This window comes from Acanthisitta chloris, unplaced genomic scaffold, assembly GCF_000695815.1.
Source record: "Acanthisitta chloris isolate BGI_N310 unplaced genomic scaffold, ASM69581v1 scaffold23037, whole genome shotgun sequence".
NCBI lineage: Eukaryota > Metazoa > Chordata > Aves > Passeriformes > Acanthisittidae > Acanthisitta > Acanthisitta chloris.
This window is the reverse complement of record NW_008683475.1, coordinates 1-21,683: the sequence shown is the minus strand read 5'-3', so window position 1 is coordinate 21,683 and position 21,683 is coordinate 1. Positions and strand designations below refer to the sequence as shown.

The following is a 21,683-nucleotide window of genomic DNA, read 5'->3' as shown; positions in this document are numbered from 1 at the left end:
GCAGGAATAAAAGATGTTACAGATTTTCCTGCCAGTTCCCAGTATTGCAAAAATAAGTCATTCTCTCCAGTGTCTCTGCGACTTGAGTCGGAGTTTTCACTGTGCTTGAACCAGCTATGTCCAAGTATTTAATGAGTTGTAAAATTTATCCCTTTAGCTGATGGCCACACAGATTGCTGTCAGAAAATATGTCGGGTTGGGAAAGGAGATGGGGAAGAGGAAGAAGAGAGAGAGAGAGAGAGAGAGAGAGAGAGATTCTGCTATATGAGGTTAAAGGAATTACTCAGTGACACAAGCTCAATGGCCTAAATCATAGGTTGCATGCACAGTTGTAATTCTAATGCTTGCCCTGCTGCTTTTCCTGCCAGAGACTCAGCATAGTTCTGGTGGAAGTGACTTAAAAGTTCCTATTGTTTTGTTAAAGTATGCTTGGCTTCCTTTTCCCAGCCTAGTTTTGTCTAAGATACCACTTCTAGCTAAATGACTAATTAACCAAACTGTTCCACATGAGCAGTGTGGCAGGTAGGAAGGTGCGACATACACACTAAGATTAAAGATTTGACTACTGTAGATTCAACCCCGAAATTCAGTGGTTATAAGTAGATTCTGTGTGAAATAAATTCTACTGCCCGGCACCAGTGAGAGCAGACCCACAAGTGCAATGTGCTCTGAAAAACCACTGCTTCTGAAGTTTTCTGGGGATGCCATTTTTCAGGATCATGGAATAGGTCAGGTTGGAAGGGACCACAGTGGGTCATGTGGTTCAACCTTCCTGCTCATGTAGGGCCATCCTAGTACACAACATGGCACAGGATTGTGTCCAGACAATTCTTGAATATTTCCAGTGAGGGAGAATCCACAACCTCTCTGGGCAGTCTGTTCCAGTGCTCAGTGACTCACACAGTAAAGAAGTTCTTCCTCATATTCATGTGAAAATTCCTGTGCATCAGGAATTACCTATTTTTTTTATTGGTTTGCACCACTGACAAGAGCCTGGCTCCATCTCCTTAGCACCCTCCCATGACATGCTTACAGACATTAATGAGCTCTCAGTTGAGTTGTCTCTTCTCAAGGCTGAACAGGCCCAGTTCCCTCAGCCTTTCTGTGTAAGTGAGGTGCTCCTGACCCTTAATCATCTCTGTTACCCTCTGCTGGACCCACTCCAGGAGCTCCATGTCTCTCGTACTGATGAGCCCAGAACTGGACACCATACTCCAGTTGTGGCCTCACTGGGGCTGAGTAGAGGGGCAGGATCACCTCGCTCGACCTGCTGGCAATGCTTTTCCTAATGCACCCCAGGATTCTGTTAGCCTTCTTGACTGCAAGGGCCATTTGCTTCATTAATGCTGTTTGCCTAACACTGTTTTCAACTGAACAGTTTATTCTAGTGCCACCCAATTCTGTTTGTTTCTTGCTACATATGCCTCAAATGTTGGTTTTTTTTCCTTTAGGAACTGTTTTATGCAATGTTAAAATGTAAGTCCAAATGCTTCATACATGTATAAATTCATTTTCACAGGGCTGCTCTGAGGTAGAAGAATGTTAATACACTGCCTCTAAAAAGGAGGTGTGCTAAAAGCAAAGTTTTGTTCAAAACCATGTGCTGATTTTCAATACATAATGCTGTGGTGCCCAGGACTTTTTTTTTGTTGTTCTTTAGCTTCAAAGTTCAGCCTTTTGATAGGGCTTATTTCAGTAGCTGTTTTTGGAGCATCCTTTTTAGAGAACTCTTTTCTGTCTTAAAATTCACTTACAGGTCTTGACACTTTCCTCGTGGGCAGAGTGCCATCCACACTATGACCTGGGAATGGTTATTTTTCAAAACTTTTCATATAAAAATGCACACTGGGCTCTATTGTGATCTGATATGCCATTGGTAGGGGTCACACAGCTTTTTACCTACAGTTTTGTATCGCAGTGATGGTAGTTTGCAACATCCTAAGTTTTTTTTTCCCCTATCTTATTGGCTAATATTTAACTGAATGAATGAGATTATTTTACAACTTGCCTATCTAAGTGTTTAAACTTTTGTGCTGACTGAGAGGCTTGAATTTATCTTAGCTGGTTCATTCCTGGCATTAAAATACAATACGTTTAATCTAAAAGTCAAAGTCTGCAAGATCAAAGATATGGAATCTTGAAATCCAAATCAGAAGGATCATAAATTGTAATTCTCTTTAATGACCTATGTACTATACCTCAGTGTAAAATAAACAACTGAAAAATCTCTTCGTGGTTGTTGGACATACTCTTCAATTTTTAAAAAAAAAAGTGAGCACTGTTGTAATTAATTTCTATATAACAATCGCAACTTTCACGAAACTGAGGTAGGGGAGCTGCTTAAAGGGCAGACTTTGTATATGCAAAACCCATGTTTGTATTTTACAGAGATAAAATATTCAGGTGTCCCTTAACTGGCCAAGCCTGCCAGATGTACTAGTTCCTGTCAGAAAAAACCCCAATACAGTTTGCTGTTTGTAATCAGTTGTTTGCTTAAATTCTTCTCCAAGTTGTAACTACTGGTATTTGCATGAATGTTCACTTCTCTAAAACTAGTGGCTGGTAAACTAGTTGTAAGTAACAAACATCTTGTTACAGATTTTCCAAGGTTATTGTCTTCCTTACCACGAATATTATTTTTTATCTTGTCCTTACAAGTATTTTTGCAGTCTCCTAATACAAAGGCTGATCCTTACTTGTTCTGCTTTTAAAACCCAAACTTGAATGAATAAACAAATGTGCTAAAAACCATAACATCCACCCACACATTTTTCCTGTGCTAGCTGGAACTGTATGGCCCTGACCTTTGTAATGTTGAACTTCATTTTATTGCAGGATGGATCTAAATATCGAAACTTCCATTAAGTTAAACAAATAAATCATGTGTGGCAGCAGCAGAAAGGAGCATTGTCTCAGGGGTCTAGGAAGAGGCTAAAAGGAGCTAGTAGATACAAACTGAGGAGAGAAACTTTTCTCTGAATATTTGGGAAGTTACAGCACCAACTTTTAGAATCAAAACCAAATTCCTGACAAATACGTGTATAGTTTTGCACATTTGTAGGCTTTTACTTGCATGTTCTGCTGTGTTCCACGTTATTCTGTTCTCAATCTGGTGACCTGTCTGGGGTTGCTTAGGACAAGGAGGAACTTCTTGAGTCAACAGGTCCTGTACCTTTTTGTACAGTGACTGAATTCCACCAGTAAAACCATTTGAACTTTGCTGTCCTCTCTCAACCCTGTGGAATAGCTGGGTTTGCTCTTCTGATTTTAATCTGCAGTCAGCTAATACCCAGCCTGCATTTCTTGTAGCCCAATTTTTCCTCGATGCCAACAGTACTTGTTAGCTCCAGTTGTGATTCCCTAGCATTCTTTTTTTGTGTGTATGTATTTATAGGGAGTAATATTTCCACTCAGCCGTCACCTGGATAAATTAAACAAGCCAGGCTCCTCCATATCCCTCTCTCCCCCAACAGGCTTTCTTGTTTCCCATGTTGTCCTGAAATTTTTCATCACCTGGAACACCAGTGACCAGAAATGCAAATTCTGTCACAGGTGAACTGTGATCACTGCCAAAGCCTCCTGGTCTCCTATGAAAACACTTGATGCCTTCCACAGGCTCATCAGGCACATTACCTCTGTCACTTGTGTCCTGAGTAATTCCAAGTGGTTTCAGGTCGTGGCCTAGATTTTTATTAATTCCAAAGTGTATGATCTTTCCTTGTGTCCTTCAGTTTGTTTAGGAGTACTTGGAAAGTATTTTGAGAACTTCTTGTGAAGCACTCTGATTGTAATAGCTTCTGTTTTGTGATTTATTGTTTTGTTTGGGGGAAAGCAAGTTTATTTGTTAAATTCTGGAGTTCAGCTAGTCTTGGATTTTTAAAAACATTGTGAAACTAATGAATCCCTCGTATCATGTTCAAGTAATCACACACCATTTACAAAATTAACTTACTGGCGGAGTTTAAACAGCAAATTGAGTTTAACTAATCACTTTCAGAGATCTTGTGTGTTAATTTTTTTCAGGATATAGGTTGATGTTTCAGATAAAATGTTCTGTTTTTAAAGGTGCAGATCAAAGAGCAGATACATACCTTGAAGGAAAAGACCAGCTGGGAGGTTGGTTTCAGTCCTCTCTGTTAACTAGTGTGGCAGCAAGGAAAAAGGCACCATACAAGTAAGTGTATGGATTGCAAACACATTGCTAGTCCATTTATTCATTACTGGGCTTTTGATAGTGTGCACAGTAGTGTATAAACAAGAGTAATCAAACCATTACTAAGTATCTGATTTATGCTTTTACATTTTTCAGTATAAAGGTTTTCTCAGATTTGACTGTAATGAATTTACTGTTTAATTTTTCTTCCATCATCATTTCAATAGATATTTTCTTTCTCAGTCATTTAGGTATTACATTATCAGATACATCCCTCCCACTCTCATAATCAAAGGAAATCTTATGGGAGATGCAGTGTGAAAATCCCCTAAGATCATTGACTTGTGAATTGAATGTTTGAGAGTTCAGGATGACTGTGTGCTTATCTTACACTGGAGCTATGGCATGGTGTTTGTCCCCTGGGTAATGAAAAGCTTAGGGGAGGGTAATGTGGGTCAGTTGTAAGGAAATTTTGGGAAATGTATTTGGCTTCAAGAGTACATAATACTCTAGTCTTTAATTCGTCTGAAATACATGTGCATACATCTAAATACATACGTCTAAACAATCTGTTGATTCTACTGCAAAATTAAATGAGGAAAATAAAGTTGTGTGCACTCCTTGGATGGTAGTACAATGTATTCATAGTTGGATGAACTCGATGGATGAAGCCTCAGGCTTACTGAAATAGAGGGGGTTTGTATGTTTTGACTTAAGAATATCCTCATTAGAAATCTATTCTTAACATAGATTTTTCACTGGGATTTTGTTTTCACTAAAATCTTTTCTTCAGGACTCTGGTAGTTCATGGATTTACTCTTGGTGAGAAAGGGGAGAAGATGTCTAAATCTATTGGCAATGTGGTTGACCCTGATATTGTTATCAATGGAGGTGAAGTAAGTCAAATTCTTGAGTTTCTTGGAATTGCTGGTTATAACTTTTCACTACCAGATTCTGCACTTGTCTTGTAGTGTGGTTTTCTCTAAACAGGTGTCTTGTAGCAGAACTCTGTAAGGCTCTCCTAAAGACTTTAGCTACACTGCAATTCCATTTGGCTGGAGTAAAAAACTTGAGTTGTTTTGCTTCAGCTGTAGTGCCGAAACCCCACACACCTTTGTTCTCTGTGAAGAGAAAATGCTAAAACAAAATTATGCAGAGGATTTAGAATGGTTCTTTTTTACCAGGGAATGCTATTGATAGAGTAATGGGGGAGAGGGGAATTAAGAAAATAAAATAATTAACCTTTGCTTTAAAACTGACTGAAACCTATAAGGTGGGCCAAGCAGTAGAGCAGTCAGATGCAGCAGAGTAGAAGTTGCACCCCAGCAATCTCTCTGCTCTCAGCCTAGACTGTTACTGACTCTGGAAACTTCATTCCATGGTCAGGGAGGTTGTACTGCAGGTCATGCAGGTGATTTTTATTTCTCTCCCCAGTCCTGCTGTTGCTCTTTCTCAGGGTGCTAAGCAGATTTTTCAACTCTCCAGATAAAAGAATAAGTCCTTACAAAGACTTGCTTATCCAATGCATTAAAACACACAGTGGTTCCTGTTCTTTCAGAAAGGAGATGAGGCATTTTCAGAGTTGTAAACAGTCTGAAGGGGAAGAAAAAAGTATGTAGCTTTTTATATTAACATTGGTGGCTTAAGGCTGCAGGTGAGTTCATCTTGACTTACCTGGGTTCTAGCATTGCCTGTACAGAGCCTGCTATGAGTATATACTGTATTTCTGCTGAAAGAGGATGAAGGTCTCAAAATACCTTCTGGGCACACGTGGAGTTCTAGGTAGTCCTGCAAGGAGCAGGGAGTTGGACTCCATGATCCCTAGGGTTCCTTCCAACTGGAGATACTTTGTGGCTCTGTATGCTCACAGCACTGCTCACCAGGCTGCACGACCCCCAGCAGTTTTACTCTTGTGCCTTTCTGTCTGCACTTAGGATCACACCAAGGATCCTCCATACGGTGCTGACGTTCTCCGCTGGTGGGTGGCAGAATCCAATGTTTTCACTGAGGTGATGATTGGGCCTGTGGTACTCAATGCTGCAAGAGATGATATCAACAAGGTAAGAGCCACATATGCTAAAAATCTTCATTCTAACAGGTCCTCTTTGTATTGGCTGCAAAGCTTTTCCAAACTTATTTAGCTAGGTACTTCTGCTTTTTACAGCTGTGAATCAAATAGTAAAATGTTCTAAGACATAGACTGATTTTTGCAGCATGCTTTGGTAACAGCCAGTCTTTATTTTCCTGTACATTGTTTTGGCATATGCTCTTCATGATGCTTTTGTAAGTGCTCAGTCATTTTGAGAAGGAGCCAATTTTGGTTAATTATAGAATATTAGCATTTTGTGTTTCATCTAAAGTGCAGACCATTAATGTTGAATTTTCCTGGGCTGTTCCTAGCTCCGGAATACACTGCGTTTCATGCTGGGAAATTTGGCTGGCTTCAATCCAGAAACTGATTCCATCCCTGCTACAGAGATGTACATAGTGGATCAATACATGCTCCATTTACTGCATGATTATGCCAGCAAGGTAGGAGTAAATTATATTTAGATGAATGTGTATGTAATGGTTTTCATTGGTTATAATCTCTAGAGAAAATTCTTAAAGCACGTGAGAAAAGAGTATGTCAAGTAGGCACATTGCAACCACCAGAGAGTTCTTTGATGCCATATGCACTCCCTTAAGCCCATTTCAGCTTTTGAGGAAGGCTTTGTTTTTAACATCCTTACCTTTGTTTTAACATCAACCAGTTTTCCCTGCCCAAGGTCTCAAATTAGAAGTCTTCAGAAATAGTTAAAGGATATAAAAAAAACAAATCCAAAAATTTCTAGAGCTTTGGATATTTGCTGAAGCCCAAAGCTGTCATTTCTGCCACCATTCTGCTGAAAGCATGGGCATAATTTCTCAGGTTCCCCCTGTTCCTTCCCCTCAAATTTGAAATTGTTTGTCTAATTATTAAGTGAATTAATATTTTTTTCCCCTCCAACAACCTTTTAAAGAAAAATTCTGACTTTGTGTCACTCATTACAGTTTCTGTAAGTTTGGGTTTATCAGGGGCTGTCATTGTGTGCCGTGTGACAAAAACTGATATGCTGTTCTTACCTGCCTCTGCTCCCTCTCCCAGGTTACAGAAGCATACCAAGAATATGATTATAGCAAAGTTGTTCGATTACTTCAAGCATTCTGTTCCAGAAACTTGTCTAGCTTCTATTTCAGCATAATTAAAGACAGGTAAGTTCCTTCCTGCTGCTGCTAAGTGGGGAAAAATGAGTTAATTGGTTTGAGATGGAGATAATAACCTTCCAGGTGAATGGTGAGTGCATGCAGGTGTCTCAGAGAACTTCTCTCAGCTGGACATTGTGCTCTAGTGAACTCCAGCTCCCTGGTGAAATCTCATCTGCTTTCAGTTGAGTGGTTTTGTTACTGGTTTTGGTGCTTCTTGTATAGTGTCCACTGGGAGTGCTGAGCATTTTGAAAGGTAATCAATGCACGTGTGTGCATTGAACCCAAATAAATTCTGAAGGAGAGAATCTTGGATCTATATTTCTGCCTAGCAGTGTGTGCATCTGACTTTGGGAAGGTAGGGGGAAGGGCTTTTAGCACTTATCTGGGCAATTGAATGTATTTGGTTTTTTAGATCAGTAAAAGGAGGAAGTGAGATACTTTTAGAAACTGCAAGGGCTTTTTGGTGGGGGTAGGAAGTTAGGCGTTACACTGATCTTTAGTTTCCATAATGTGAGTAAAGGGAGAGAAAAAAAAGCCCTAGTAATAAGTTTTATAGATGAAGCAGAACACAGGGCTGACAGAGCTGCAGACTCACCTCCCTGAGGTGAGCCTATACAAATTAACCTGTACAAAACCTCCTATGACATAATGTGACTGCATATACAGATGGCCCTGTCTGTAGCTCACTGTACTTGCCTAGGAAGGACACTTAAGCCAAGCTTTCCTTAGAAAGGCAGGCTGGGTCAGACTGTACTTCCACTGGCAGTCCCAAAAGTGTGGCTCTTGAGTTGAACAGTGACATGAACATAGGAATACTTTCCAGCTTTCATGGCTGTCTTGCAGGCTGTACTGTGAAGAAGAAAAAGATCCTAAGCGTCGTTCCTGTCAAACTGTACTAGCAGAGGCTTTAGACGTAGTAGTCCGATCCTTTGCACCAATCCTTCCTCACTTGGCAGAGGAGGTTTTCCAGCACATCCCTTATAAGAAAGGTAAAGCACATAAAATTCCTAAGAATTTTTTTCTTGCACTGTTTAATTGCAAATATAGAGATATGCCCTTCTTTTTTATTCATTTAATAAACACTGGAATAGAAAGACTAAACTAAAAATGTCTTTGTTTTGCTTTCAAGACTCAGAGGGTGTGTTTAGGACTGGCTGGATTAATGCAAGCTCATCATGGAAGAAGCCTGGCATTGAGGAAGCAATAGAAGGTGCATGTGCAATGAGAGACTCTTTCCTTGGGTCCCTCTCTGGCAAGAATTCTTTGGAATATGAAGTCATGATTGTAATTGAGCCCGGATTGCTGTTTGAATTAATGGAGGTAAAAAAATGCAACTACAGAATAGAATAGTCTGTGTGAAAAATACTGCTTTCAGTAAACTTTCTTCTGCTTTGTACTTGCAAGAAAATCACCGAACAGTTGAGGTTGGAAGGGACTGCTAGAGACTGTACAACCCAAAGCCCTTGCTCAGGCAGGCTTACCCACCCTAGAGCAAGTTTTGCCCAGGACTGTGTCATCAGCTTTCGAATGCTTCTGAGGATGGAGACCCCACCACCTCTCTGGGCTACCTGCACCCACTATTTGACCACCCTCAGAATAAAATAGTGGGTTTGTGTTTTCTTGAAGAAGGATCCCCTTCAACTTGCTGGCAATGCTTTTTCTAACACAGCATCCTAATTTGGATCTGCTGGCTGCCTCTGCTGGGAGATGATAGTACTAGCTCATGGGCAGCTGCTTGGACACCAGGACCCCTTCTCTGTTAAGCAGCTTTCCAGCCACTGTTCACCTGAACAACAGTGCAGCCATCTGTTGTATCAGCCATTCCTCTGAGCACTGTAATCAGCAAATTTGCTAAGGATATGCTCTGCCCCATCATCCAGCTTATTAATTAATATATTAAAAAGTACTGGACCCCATACTGACACCTGAGCTACACTATTAGTGACTACCCTCTACCTCTGCACTCCTTGACAACACCTGTTCTAGTGCCATTGGCAGTACTCCCCCAAAGTCATCTGCTTCCTTGAGGTGAGGGTCAAAATAAGCTGCAGAGGGAACCCTGGACAATGCAGTTCAAGTTTGTACTGATGCTCCTGGCAGGAGTAAGTAAATTAGGCTCTTGGTTTAAATAATCCATGCTGAGTAGGAACCATGATTTAGCATTTGTTTTAAAGAATGGAGAATCTTAGAGCTTACAGAGGTAGATACTGAACTTGAACAGAACTACCTATATGCGTATGTTTGGACACGCACAGGCACACATGTATGTAAACAAACTTGTGCTCTCTCCCTGCCAAGGCTCTGACAGCTGCTGCAATCACATCCACAGCAATTCTACTTTTGCTTTAACATTTTCTAGGAGGATGCTGAGGAACAAAACCAGGTTGCAAGTCTGAAAATTAACTCTCTCCCCTAGGCACTACAGGCTGAAGAAACTTCTAGTACTTCACAGCTGAATGAGATCATGATGGCTTCACAGACAACACTGCTGAGTGAGCTACCCAAAGAAACACCTGCAGATGTAAACATCATCAAAGGGACCTTTCTGATTAACTTGGAAGGTAAGAGAAGTATTCCAGACAGGCTACAGTGCTAAGCAGCTGGTTCTTTCCTGTATTACAACAAACTTTGTTGCTCACATCATATGTGTGTAGCATCTGAGTGTTTGCCTACAGCTCCAGGCTCGCTCTCAGCAATAACTGTTGTTAACAGGTGGTCTCATCTGTGAAGAATCTTCATACAAAGTTATAGCCCTGCCAATTGCCAAAGCGAAATGTGGTCGCTGCAGGAGATACACTTCCGAGTCCTCAAGCACTCCCTGCTCACGGTGCCTCAATGTCCTTGCTGGAAAAGGGAGCACATGAAGATGAAATGCCTATGCAGAAGCTGCTTCAAGTCTTTAGTACTGAAGTCTACACCACAGCAGAGGCTAACCAGAAGGTCTGCATACAAAACCTGTAGAACCAGATGCTTAAGCCCCAGCCTGAGCAGAATTACCATGTATTTTGGGGGGAACTGTATGTGTGTGTATATATATATATATGTATATATACACACACACACAACTACTTGTGTATATCACTTTTCAGCTTAATAAAAAGGGTGGTTAAAAATAACTGACTGATTTACTTGTTCTTAGCCAACTGGTTTTCTTTGAAAGTTCACTTCCATTTAAGTGAAGCTCCCCAGTTAACCAGCTGTTGTTGTGTACTGTCAGCAGGTAGCTCTGCAGATCCCCAGAGAACCAGTCCTCCCTCCTCTGGAGTGTCTACCCATTTTGTAAAACAGAAGAAAAGGTGGTGACCACCATTCTCTATAAAGAAGGAAAAGACAGTGAAACTTCAAATTTTATTTAATCAATTTACACAAATCCACAGCAAATTAGACACAAAATAGCACTATATACAGAGTATTACTTACAATACATTACATATTTGAGTGGTGTAGTGAGTCAGCTCTGACATGATACTCAGTTACAGTAAAATCCTTTACACAGCTGGACTAGGATAGAGGAATGTAATGCACCTAAGAAACACTTTCGGTTTTCCTCTGATTCCATGACAACCAAAACCTCAAACCTACTCTTTTCTGCAGAAGTGTGAAGTGCTGTCAGGTAAGGTGGTCAAGTCACCTGTACAATATTGCCATCTCCCATTTTTCTCCTACAGCTGTTTTAGCCTCAGTTACGGAAGTCACTACAGAAGTAAAGAGAATATAGACCAGGGCTCGTACTTACTCTTACTAGAATTCTTACTGTTCTTTACTCTGGCTGTAGGAAGTCAAACATTTGGTTAACAAATCAAGAAGCCTTCATCAGCTACCTTGGAGTGCAGTGATCAGGAACACATGAAGGAGGCTGTGTGGAACAAGCCACCTGTATAACATTTTTGGAGAAGTCTAACCCTTAGATGACAGCAGCACATACTTCAGAAAGCTAAGACCAAATTCTAAATCCTGTCTCCAGGAAGGCAGGATATTATGAATGTTTCTTACATACAATGCAAGAGGAGCAGGTTACAAGATGGAGCTAGTAATTTCAGCTGACTTCAAGACAAGAACAGTTTACACCAGTTTCATTTTTCTCTCCTGGCTTCCTTTAGGCAGACAGTGAGCAGTACTAACTGATGACAGATAATCCATTTCAATACCACTCCAATAGTGAAGACACTCATTATGATTCCCTGTAGGTACCATAAATAAACGAGAGTTTTTTAAGGCTACTCAGTACTACAGAGATCTTAGTGAAGTTAGATCAACTTGTTAAGCATTTTTGTCTACAAGTTAACATGTGCAGAGATTTATAGCATACTACATCATCTACTGTGATCAGATGGAGGAACAATCTTACAGTAAGACATTCCTTGACCTACGTGAACTCTGCAGAGCTTAATAATAATGGAGAGAGATGTAAATCCAGTTTTAGCTGAAGCCCAGCACCCTAGAGACAATGCTGGGAGATTTGGACTAAGAGATGAGTCCATATTTGTGTCTGGAGAATTGGATTCTGCTTCCTATGCTGTTCTCCCTTTGGATAAGGCCCCAGCATGTTTCATCCTATGTCTAGTGCACTTGTCATTGTCACATACAATGCAGTTACAAGGCATGACCCCAACACCACCTCTGGCTTCAGAAAAAGCAGTATTGGCTTTACATGATAACATCAGGAGACTGAAGTTCTTCTTGGGTCTACTTTTAAAGCCTGTTTTGAAAAACATCATACATGGAACATGGAAACTGCAGCAGTTACTGCCAGCATGAAGTACAGAATTTCACAAGATGTGATTTTGTTAAGAAACTAAAACTGCTGTCAAATTCATCCAATTTAAACAACTGCATAAAGCACCCAAGTCAGAAATAAATAACAAAGCAGTTCAGATACTGACAAGTGTACTAGAAACTAAACATATTTGTACTAGTGCAGAATTTAAAATATACTCCAATTTTAAACTGCTTCCTGAACTTCTGGAACGGGGAGCATTGTTCTTTTTGTTGCTTAACAGGAGCCACATGGAAGTTTCTTTCCATAGAACTCAGCCTGTGTCAAATCATGCACTGCAGCACTGTACAGCTGATCTGTGCTAACCAAGGACGTCACGCCGGGAGAGCTTCCACAGCCTCGATGAGGTTCAGGGCCAGACTGTACTGCCCATGGTTCTCTGGTAAGTGCTCGATGACTTTGTTAACCAGCTTAGCTGTTGCTGCCATTGGCACTTCAAGATTTTGAACTTCCTGGGGGTCCTATCAAAAAGAATCAACACAGCATTAGGGAAATTTTACAGATGATCATTTTTGTCAAATCCCTCCAGAATTTGTATAAAACACATTGCTATGGTTTATAAACCCAGTTAAGCTGATGCTTTGACCCATGAAACTGCTTTACCCTCCCTGAAACAGAACTGCCACTGGGAAAAATGGGAACAAATTCTTGTTTCCATGAGTAAGAAAGGGCCATTCAGATGTAACCTCTGCCTTGATGAACAGAAGCTTCTGAAAAATCAACCTGTTTTCCTTAATCAGGCTTAACTTACCATAGCTTTGAGCCAAGTACATAGTGTTGGAGGAAGCCTAGTGAGGACATCCATACCCTCCTGTGTCTGTTCATGGAGCAAAACGAAGGCCAACCTCTGCCCAGCCAGCATGAGCAGCTGTGATGCAAGCACCTCCTTGTCAGCCACCTGAAGAAAAGCCTGAAAACAGAGAAATGTAAGGCATTAGAAACCATTTCAGCATGACACAGCTCACACATCTGGAGGCCTGAAAAGCTGGATGTAAAGAAGGTTCTCAACAGTAAAAGGACAGATAGTTTTTGAGATTGTTGCCTGTGTTACATGTTACTGTAATAAAGCACGTTACTAAGAGCTTAAGAGCAGAAGAGTGAAGGAAGTAATTCTCTCCCTTTGTACTTCACACAGGCATTAGCAGAAACACAAGACCTGTTTTACAGTTCAGCAACATACTCCTAACTTCCATATACCCTCAAATTTACTCTTCCTCTCAGGAAGGGAAGGATTTTCTTGTCCAAAGACTGGTAAAATTTTCCTAAAAGAAGAGATTAAAGGCAAAAAAAAAAAAAGTAAATTCCTAAACCTATCAAATATAATTTTAAAAAAAAGGCCATACTGGTTTAGACCAGTATAAGTCCCTGTCATGTTTCCACTAGTTGCTAGACAGATTCTCATTGGGAAAAACGAACACGAGGGTAAATTACCGGTCTAGAAAAAGTACTTTTACAGTCTGACTTTTGAGCCTGGGGATTTGCTGAGCTTGATAAATCTTGCCTAACCCTTCCAGGCATCTTAATGTTGCACTGATTAAAAAACTTTAGAAGCTGTTATTACCTCTTCACCAAGATGATCCATCCCGTAACTATACAGTTCACAGACATAATGCCTTTTAACCAGATCCTCAGAGATTTGGAGGTACTGAGCCAGGTCTGCAGCCAAAGTTGGCCAATTCTTTCCCTTTTCAAAAGGAAACAACTCCTCTTCTGAGGCTTCTTTGTCCTTTTGTGATGAACATAGTGTTTGAACTGCTGCAGTCACTACTTTGAGCAAGAACTTGGAAGCAAAAATTGCAGGTTACTTCAGTATTATTTGGAATTTTAGAATTATAAGAACTTAAGAGTACAATACTTATGCCTACCTGTTGTCGTATGGATAACACATTTGGATCCATATCCCCACTAGGTAGCAGCTGAATTGATGTAAGGTCTTTGAAAAATGCATTTCTGCCCTAAAATTGAGAACCAAAGACAAGCCTCAGGGATACAGGGGAATACAAGTGATTCATTACTAAGCAACCCAGTTATTTCTTGCATTTAATTTGTACTGCATCTTCTATTTTGCTTTGAGGGCAAAGAATAATATTTGAAGTTAAATCCACAGACCAATCCAAACGTGTTCATGCAATCATAACATGTCAGGGATTTGCTTTCAAACTTAAAACCATCTGTCTACTAAATTAGGCAGCTGATACCAGCTGGAGGTGAAATTTGGGTATATTTCCTGGTCCCTGGCTCTACACCAACATACCCAGCACAATATAGAATAACAGAATGTTAAGGGGTTGCAAGGGACCTTAAAGATCATCTAGGCCCAGCCCCCCTGCCATGGGCAGGGACACCTCCCACTAGACCAGGTTGCTCAAAGCCTCATCCAACTTGGCTTTGAACACTATGTAAGAAGAAACACAAAATAGCTGATAGGAAAATGTATTTTATCTATTATCGATATAGTTTACACTGCTTAATTTAAAGGTCTCCTGAACTACAGGTTAATCAAATTTCAGGTAAACCCCTGAACAATGGCACAAGGTAGTCCCTGTTGCAGCCCACTATGCTCCAGCAATGACACACTCAGTGCCAAGCACCTCTAGCAGTCCTGCTCCATACCAGTGCAGGGAGTAGCGAAACTGGTACCAAAAAATGCCAATGTTAACAGACAGCAATGAATGTGTAGGTGCAGAGAGTGATTTGCCTTGTCAGAAATAAGGTAATAAATGGCCTTTGAGACTTCTAACCACTTTTTCAGCCATCAGCCAAATTCTCTTAAGACCTGTCAGACACTCTCATGAAGCTCACAGAACAAATGGGAAGGCAAAAGGGCAGCAGGTAAGAATAACAGTTGTATGTAAAGGAAAGGAGGCATAGGAATAGGTTCTGATTTAACTTGAGACATAATAAGCATTCTTAAATCACATAAGGTAGTATCATGCTTTCTGCTAAGAGATTGGCTGAACAAAAAAGCATAAAACCAATGGAATTTGGTCTATGATAAAATGCTAAAACCAGACCAAATGCTTCATCAGAGCTTACATACAGACAAGAACCTATGGCAAAAGGAGAGTAATACTCCACATTTATAAAATTCTTGTATATCATTTAGAAGAAATCTAAACAGGATTACAGGACCAAATAATTTTCTCTCCAGCAGGATTTAAATGACAGTCTGCACCAGTACCTTGTGTTTAAATTTTCTTAGAATTGTAGAGTGATTAAGGTAGGAGGAGGAAAGCTCAGTTTCTGGTACCTGCTTTGTATCAGGGGTCAAGCTCTGACTGTAAATATACTGCATTTTAAGTGCAGGGACTTTTTAAAGTGGTTTAGATGGGTCAAATGACAAGTTGTTTATTCCTTTGAGATGCTCAGTATTCTGGAATAATCATCAGCAATAATGGATACAACACTGACACGAATATAACATTTCTGACCTTTAAATGTTTATGTTTTCACTGATCTGGCACTCTCAGAGCAACTAGAAAAACCTTATCATGCAGTATTTTCAGCCAGCTAATTGTTAAAGAGCTGACTTTCATGCATCAGAGGTCACTACAATCTTTTATTGATAAGGAAATGTACCAAGTTTAGGTCTCGGCCTGAATTCTGGTGACAACATTAATACACCACAGTAGACAAAATGTGTTTCATAAAACTGTGCATGAACTGTTTAAAGACTGAAAGCTAGCATGTATTATAGAGAACAAGGACAGTAGTATTATAATATGTGCTTTCAAAAGACATACCTTGTTATCAAACAGTGACAGAGGCTTCACACTCTTCAGAGAAAACCTCATGATGGCATACAAGACAGTACATAACACAAACTGGTGCTCCACAAGTGGGTAGTGAATGCTTTTCTGCTCCAGGGCTAGTTCCACTATAGATACTGGTCCTTCTACTGACACCCAAGCATCTTCAGTGTCCAAGACAGGAGCCTGCATTTCATCACTACTCATGTCTGCCTGCCACAGCAACACAGAAAAGCAGTCACACACAAAATGTCATCTATGTTTGCCTCTGCAAAGGACATGGCTTTAACCACAAGTCCTCTGCAGTGAAATGGAAAAGAAAATTTACTATTGTCTAGAAGTTCATTAATATTTGTCTGAATTGAACAGTACAGAAATTAGTATAAGCATAGTCTTTAAGGTTAAATTTGAATCCATTAGTTTCTTACTTTCTACGTGGAAAAATAAAGACTTACCTCCAGCAAAGTTTGCAGAAGTTCTGAACAGCAGCCAAGGAAAGCTGTCACTGCTGTGTCACTCATACCTATGTCCTGTTAACAAATAGTGTGATTTAAGTTGTTTCACTTGGAATTGAAACAGGCTTTTATTAGCTCTGTATGTTTGAGAAGACAGTTGTTGACATAAAACACATAGTTCAGCTCATTTTGTTTACCTAAATGTACACAAATATTCATTGAAGTTTAAGAAAGATTCAGAAACAACGTGAAGAACAGGAATAAAGCTAAATGTAGCCATGTACAATACTGTATCTCTCAAGAAGACTGAATCAAGTAATCACATCTTGTAAATTTAATTTTCTGATAATTTTCTTCCAAAAAAGTTTTAATTAACATAATTATGGATGAAAAATAACGGTAATCTGTCATCTTACAGTCTCAAGGCTACCTTCTATAACATTTGAAGTTTTAATACTGTTTTAAGACAAAAGTAGTGTTACTTGCCCGTCTACACAATCTGTCCTTTGGAGCTTTTCCAACCTGTTTTTAAAAAAAATAAAAAAAAATTAATCAAAACTAAATAATGTTCATCATAATATCTGTTACCTGCATTTCAACCTTTTATGATTTTCCTACTACAAAATGAGAAGATAGTTCATTACAACTACTTAATGCAGCACATTGCATAGCTTGCTTTCAATGCCAGATTTGATACAGATCATACAGCTCAGAAATGAACATCACTGGTGCCCATATTTAGCTCATCCTTCTTAAAGCCTAGGATTAGAAACAAGGTCCCAAGGTCCTCATTCAAATCTCAAAGACAGATAAGAAAATTCCCACTGATTTCTGGAACACCAAGTGTGTTATCAGAGTGAAACACTAGGTAGGCAAGGGAAGAGGAAAGGAAGGGTGAATGCTCCAGCATATTCACTGACATGGATGAAGTGTAATGAGCAAGTTATTACATGGTTTCCATGCTTTTCCTATCTGAACTCTTCAGAAGAGACACCTCAATCATATCCTGCTTAGGAATATTACTGTATGGTCCAGTTTTTCCAATGTTGCACATGATGGAAGTTCTCTCTTCCATAGCATAAAAAGATAAAAGGAATGATTACAAAATCATGGCAAAGTCTAAACAACAGCTGAAGTGAGATTCCAGGGTCCCAAATTATGGAATTATTTAAACTCTAATACAAGTGATCCATCATGTTTCAAAGTCTGAATTCAAGACATTCAGCTGTCGATTTTGGGACTGATGAAATGCTAACAAATTTGGAAACTTTTTCTGGAAATTGGTGGCATCAGTTGTGCTACTGCTTCTATAACACAAACCATAAGGACTAGTCTCAGCTTTCAAACATACATAAATAGCTAATAAAAGTTAATGACATTTGTTATTACATGGTATTTGTTTGAGGTAACAGATGTGTGCACAAACCAGTTAATTAATAAAAACATTTCTTTCTTCTCCTGCAGGTGTTAATCCAGGTAGAAGTTATGGTGAAGGATTTGCATAAAGGCATGCAGAAAAAATGGAAAGGTTGCAGAAGAAACACCTACTGCAACTGTACACAACTGAGCCTATTTCCTGAAAGGAACGAGGGAGACGATATTCTCCAGTTCTTATAAAGCTAAACAAAAAGCAAAAGCAGAAAATGAGAGGAGCAAAGAAGAAGAAAAAGAAAAGAAAAAACAGTAGATTCTTGCAGGTTTTGTGTTGGGTTGTTGTATTTCTTTAAATCACTGTCAACACTTCCCTTTGCATCTGGACTTTTATGCTGAAAAACACTTAGCTGCTGCTGTACATCTGGCAAAGCAAGAGGCAGAGCGATCAAAGATATTCCAAATACTTGAAAAGCCCAAACCAATCGTTTATAAATACTAGTTTGACTTCTCAGTTAACAACAGCCTCAAAAACACTGTCACAACACTGCACTCACCTTGTCCATGAGATACGTAGCAGAAGAAAGCCTTTTGACTATGAATGTGTTCCACATCATCAGAGCAATACCTAGAATAATCACAGACTTGTGAGCTCCAAGGGAATTGAAAAGGGATCTGCCAAGATGGTATATGAAACAAGTAGGAATTGTGAGCTATCCTCACTGCTCTATACTTGGAATGTAGATTTGGCAGGAGCTGTCTACCTTCATGATCAAATACAGTCACAAGTGCAATGAATCATTTATTAATATTATTATATTAGACAGACTGGGTAAAACATTGTAGGAAGGCACAAACTTTAGTGGTAAGCATGGTTAAGACTAGTGCTTTAGGCATCAAGTGCACCTTATCTGCATACATAAATAGCCTACAAAAGAGACAACTATCATCACAATTGTTAAAACAGGGAATCAAGAAATGCATGAAAAGCAATTCACTGCAACTGACATGTTCCACTATTTAAATATCCCCCAAAAATTGTTTCAGAGCAACTTATTTTAAAATGTTTTTAGTTAAATATGTCAACTTTATCTAACTAACTTATTTTTACAGCTCTGATGGAAACTCTTTCAACATGAAAAACAAAAGCTTGAATGTCAGGAGAAAGTGGCTTTATTGTGGTTTTTTAAGACAAAATGGCCATCATCACTATGAACTGCAAACATTTACACCAGTCCACAAACATTTATTCTGCTGTTTCACAATTTCAGAGCTAAGTTTTAATAACAGCTTTGTACTTACCATGCTGAATGTGAGCATTAAGGATGCATCTCAAATGATCTATAGACCTAGTGAGAAAACACGCTTCCTTATGTAAAACAAAAAAAGGAAAAGAACAAGTTATTACATTATTCAAAACTTTAAAAGCTAATTTTTTCTTAAAGGGCCCAGATAGATTATCTTAAAGCTACTGTTTTTGACAGTTACAAAACTTGTAAGTTATTTTGCTATTGCAATCTTCTCTACCAGTATCTGACAAACACACAAGCAATGGCAAAGTCTGTTTCATGAATAACAATGTAAACATGAAACAATGCAATCATTTGTAATTTCAGGACTTTTAACATATGTACTGCTAACATAGTGACATGCTGAAAGGCACCTCTGCTGCCTACAGTCATATTTCAAATAAAAAAATCCATTACTGCTGGAAAGATTCATTTTTATTGAATTTTATTATGATGGGATAAGTTTTTAACAATCTCAAAGGAACCTTCTATTTTACAGCAAGTTGTTATGTTGCACAGGTCTAAGGAATGCTAACTTCAGTTTAATATCAGCTGAACTTGAGGCATTGCCCATTAGAAAAACTATAGGACAGCAGTGGAAAAAAAGGATTTTTTTTTCTTTCTCCTATGTCAATTCCAGCAGCAGCCAGGGAATCTAGGAACATCAAGAAATCCCTTTCTTCCTTAAGTAGAATGGATTCTAGTCTAACAAATTTAGTATTCTGTGATCTGTTTTAGCATATCTAAACAGAGAAAACATTCACCACTATTTTGCAGTACTCAAACTGTTCTGTACTCTCACAAAATACAGTCATAACCCTTTTTCATGCTGCTTACTTGAACCTAGTTCCCCCACTTCCAGTTTTGAGAATCTGATAGCTTTGAAACACACAGCCCTGGCTTTGTGAGGTGCCATTCAGCCTCAGAACTTGCATTCATTTTCTCAATTCAATTTCTGCTCACCACTTACAACAGAAAAATTGTAACTGGTGTGGCTTTCAAAGTCAATCTTTATAATCTATTTCTATAAACTATTACAAACCTGTGAAACTGCTTCTATCAAGCTGATCTTAACAACTATTCCCTGCAAATTAAGTTTTTTTTTACCTCTGGGTCCTTATTCCACTGCACTACATATTCCCAACAGCAATGTGCGTGGAGTACATCCACTTCAAGACTACATGGAAATTGCTGATATGCTAGTTGCAGCAGCTCTAGAAAAAGAAAACCTGAAGTTAGAAGACAGACCTTTTCCCACTACAATTTCTGCTACTTCACAACATTAACAACTAAAACGGTTCTGCAGACATTTATAAATCCAAAAAATTCATGTTATTTTCTTACCTAGGATTGTTTCCAAGCCTGCATCTGCACCTGGTTCCTCAAGAAAGATATCAGTACGCATTTCTGCAGTTTCTTCAGTACTATCCGTATCGTTTCTGATCTGGGGCAAATTCAGCACAAGAGGAGTGAAGCCTTGTTTAAAAACCCACTTTGCTACAGTGTCAGCAATACCTCCTAGGATAATGGGAAAAAAAAAAGTGTGAGGTATAGGTAACATATCCTAGACTGTCTATGCTTCAGAATCGAGGGACAAGACAAAATACGGGAGTTTTAACTACTACCTTTAATTATATAAGGATAACTCTACCAATTAAAAAACTTCCTAACCACCTGATTGGAGGCTCACAAGGCAGTCTTTACAGTAATACCCTTTCACAATTCTACATGATTTGTATAGGGTTTTTAATTAAGAAGGGTATCCAACAGAACAGTTTCCAGAGTAGTGTACATCATTAAGCAAGTAAGGATGGATCAGAAGTCTATTAGAAAGATGATCAAGCATTTCTCTCAAAAAAACCAAACAACAACAACAAAAAAAAAACAAAAAACCAGAAAACAAAAAAAAAAAATACAAAAATGTACCTTTTCCAGCTTCAAGCAATTTCTTTACAGACAGCCTGCCCAAAGGCTCAGTCTGGAGTGAGGAAACTCTTTTTGTCCTTTTGGTCACTTTGCTGTGCAGTAGTGTTTGAAGTATCAGGCAATCCTCTAACTGTTTCAGCAAAAGTTTCCAATATTCAGTATCAAGGGAAAGTGCTTCCCAGGATTCCGTGTCTGAGCCTACAATTATTTGGGAAAACTAACAGAACACATGAACTGCTTTAGGTATGTTCACCTAAAGAAGCACAGTTTTGTTTATAAAAAAATGCATAGTCTTAAAACTCAAAGCTGTATCCCAAGAGTTACATTTTAAAGAATAATTTAGTTCAAAGTATGCAATAACTACTATGCAGAGATCAATTAATATCCCACACAGTTCACAACTTGCACAGGTCCTTAAATAAAAGCCTAAGGAAATAAAAGGACCGGAAAGATCACCTTATAGTCCCATTTTTAAGTTCATATTTCATTGAAAAATGAGTTAGAATCCCTTCAAAATACTTAATTTTAAATCCTCCACTATATACATCTTCCTTACATATACGGTTAATCCGCCTACATTTCCATTTCCCACCATATGAAAAAAAATATCATCAACTCAGAAATGCTGGATCACACCACATGGCAGTTCTGTGCATTACTTTAAAAATTCTCATGTTTATCAGCAAATGCTTTGCCAGGAAGCCCAAGAATCTTTCCAGCACATATATATATATA

General features: G+C 39.0%; 2 protein-coding genes across 2 annotated transcripts in view; one reads left to right on the top strand and one right to left on the bottom strand.

Annotated features, from left to right (window-relative positions):
• Positions 1-9,977, top strand: part of IARS2 (isoleucyl-tRNA synthetase 2, mitochondrial) — a gene marked incomplete at its 5' end in the record, with an annotated part of 29,399 nt that extends 19,422 nt beyond the window's left edge. Inside the window, 8 exons of the mRNA XM_009078963.1 lie at positions 4,066-4,174; positions 4,947-5,049; positions 6,088-6,213; positions 6,554-6,685; positions 7,281-7,387; positions 8,225-8,370; positions 8,511-8,701; positions 9,798-9,977. Of these exons, the coding sequence (XP_009077211.1) occupies positions 4,066-4,174; positions 4,947-5,049; positions 6,088-6,213; positions 6,554-6,685; positions 7,281-7,387; positions 8,225-8,370; positions 8,511-8,701; positions 9,798-9,977 (1,094 nt within the window). The remainder of the gene's footprint in view (positions 1-4,065; positions 4,175-4,946; positions 5,050-6,087; positions 6,214-6,553; positions 6,686-7,280; positions 7,388-8,224; positions 8,371-8,510; positions 8,702-9,797) is intronic.
• Positions 9,978-12,472: 2,495 nt separating this feature from the next.
• Positions 12,473-21,165, bottom strand: LOC103806282 (rab3 GTPase-activating protein non-catalytic subunit-like; the record flags this gene model as incomplete). Its single annotated transcript, XM_009078962.1, has 12 exons — positions 12,473-12,619; positions 12,910-13,068; positions 13,720-13,938; positions 14,024-14,113; positions 15,902-16,120; positions 16,363-16,437; positions 16,849-16,884; positions 18,291-18,361; positions 19,036-19,102; positions 20,130-20,236; positions 20,367-20,540; positions 20,949-21,165. Coding segments are annotated over 12 exons (1,581 nt in total), but the record flags the coding sequence as incomplete, so codon positions are not given.
• Between the last annotated feature and the right edge of the window lie 518 nt (positions 21,166-21,683).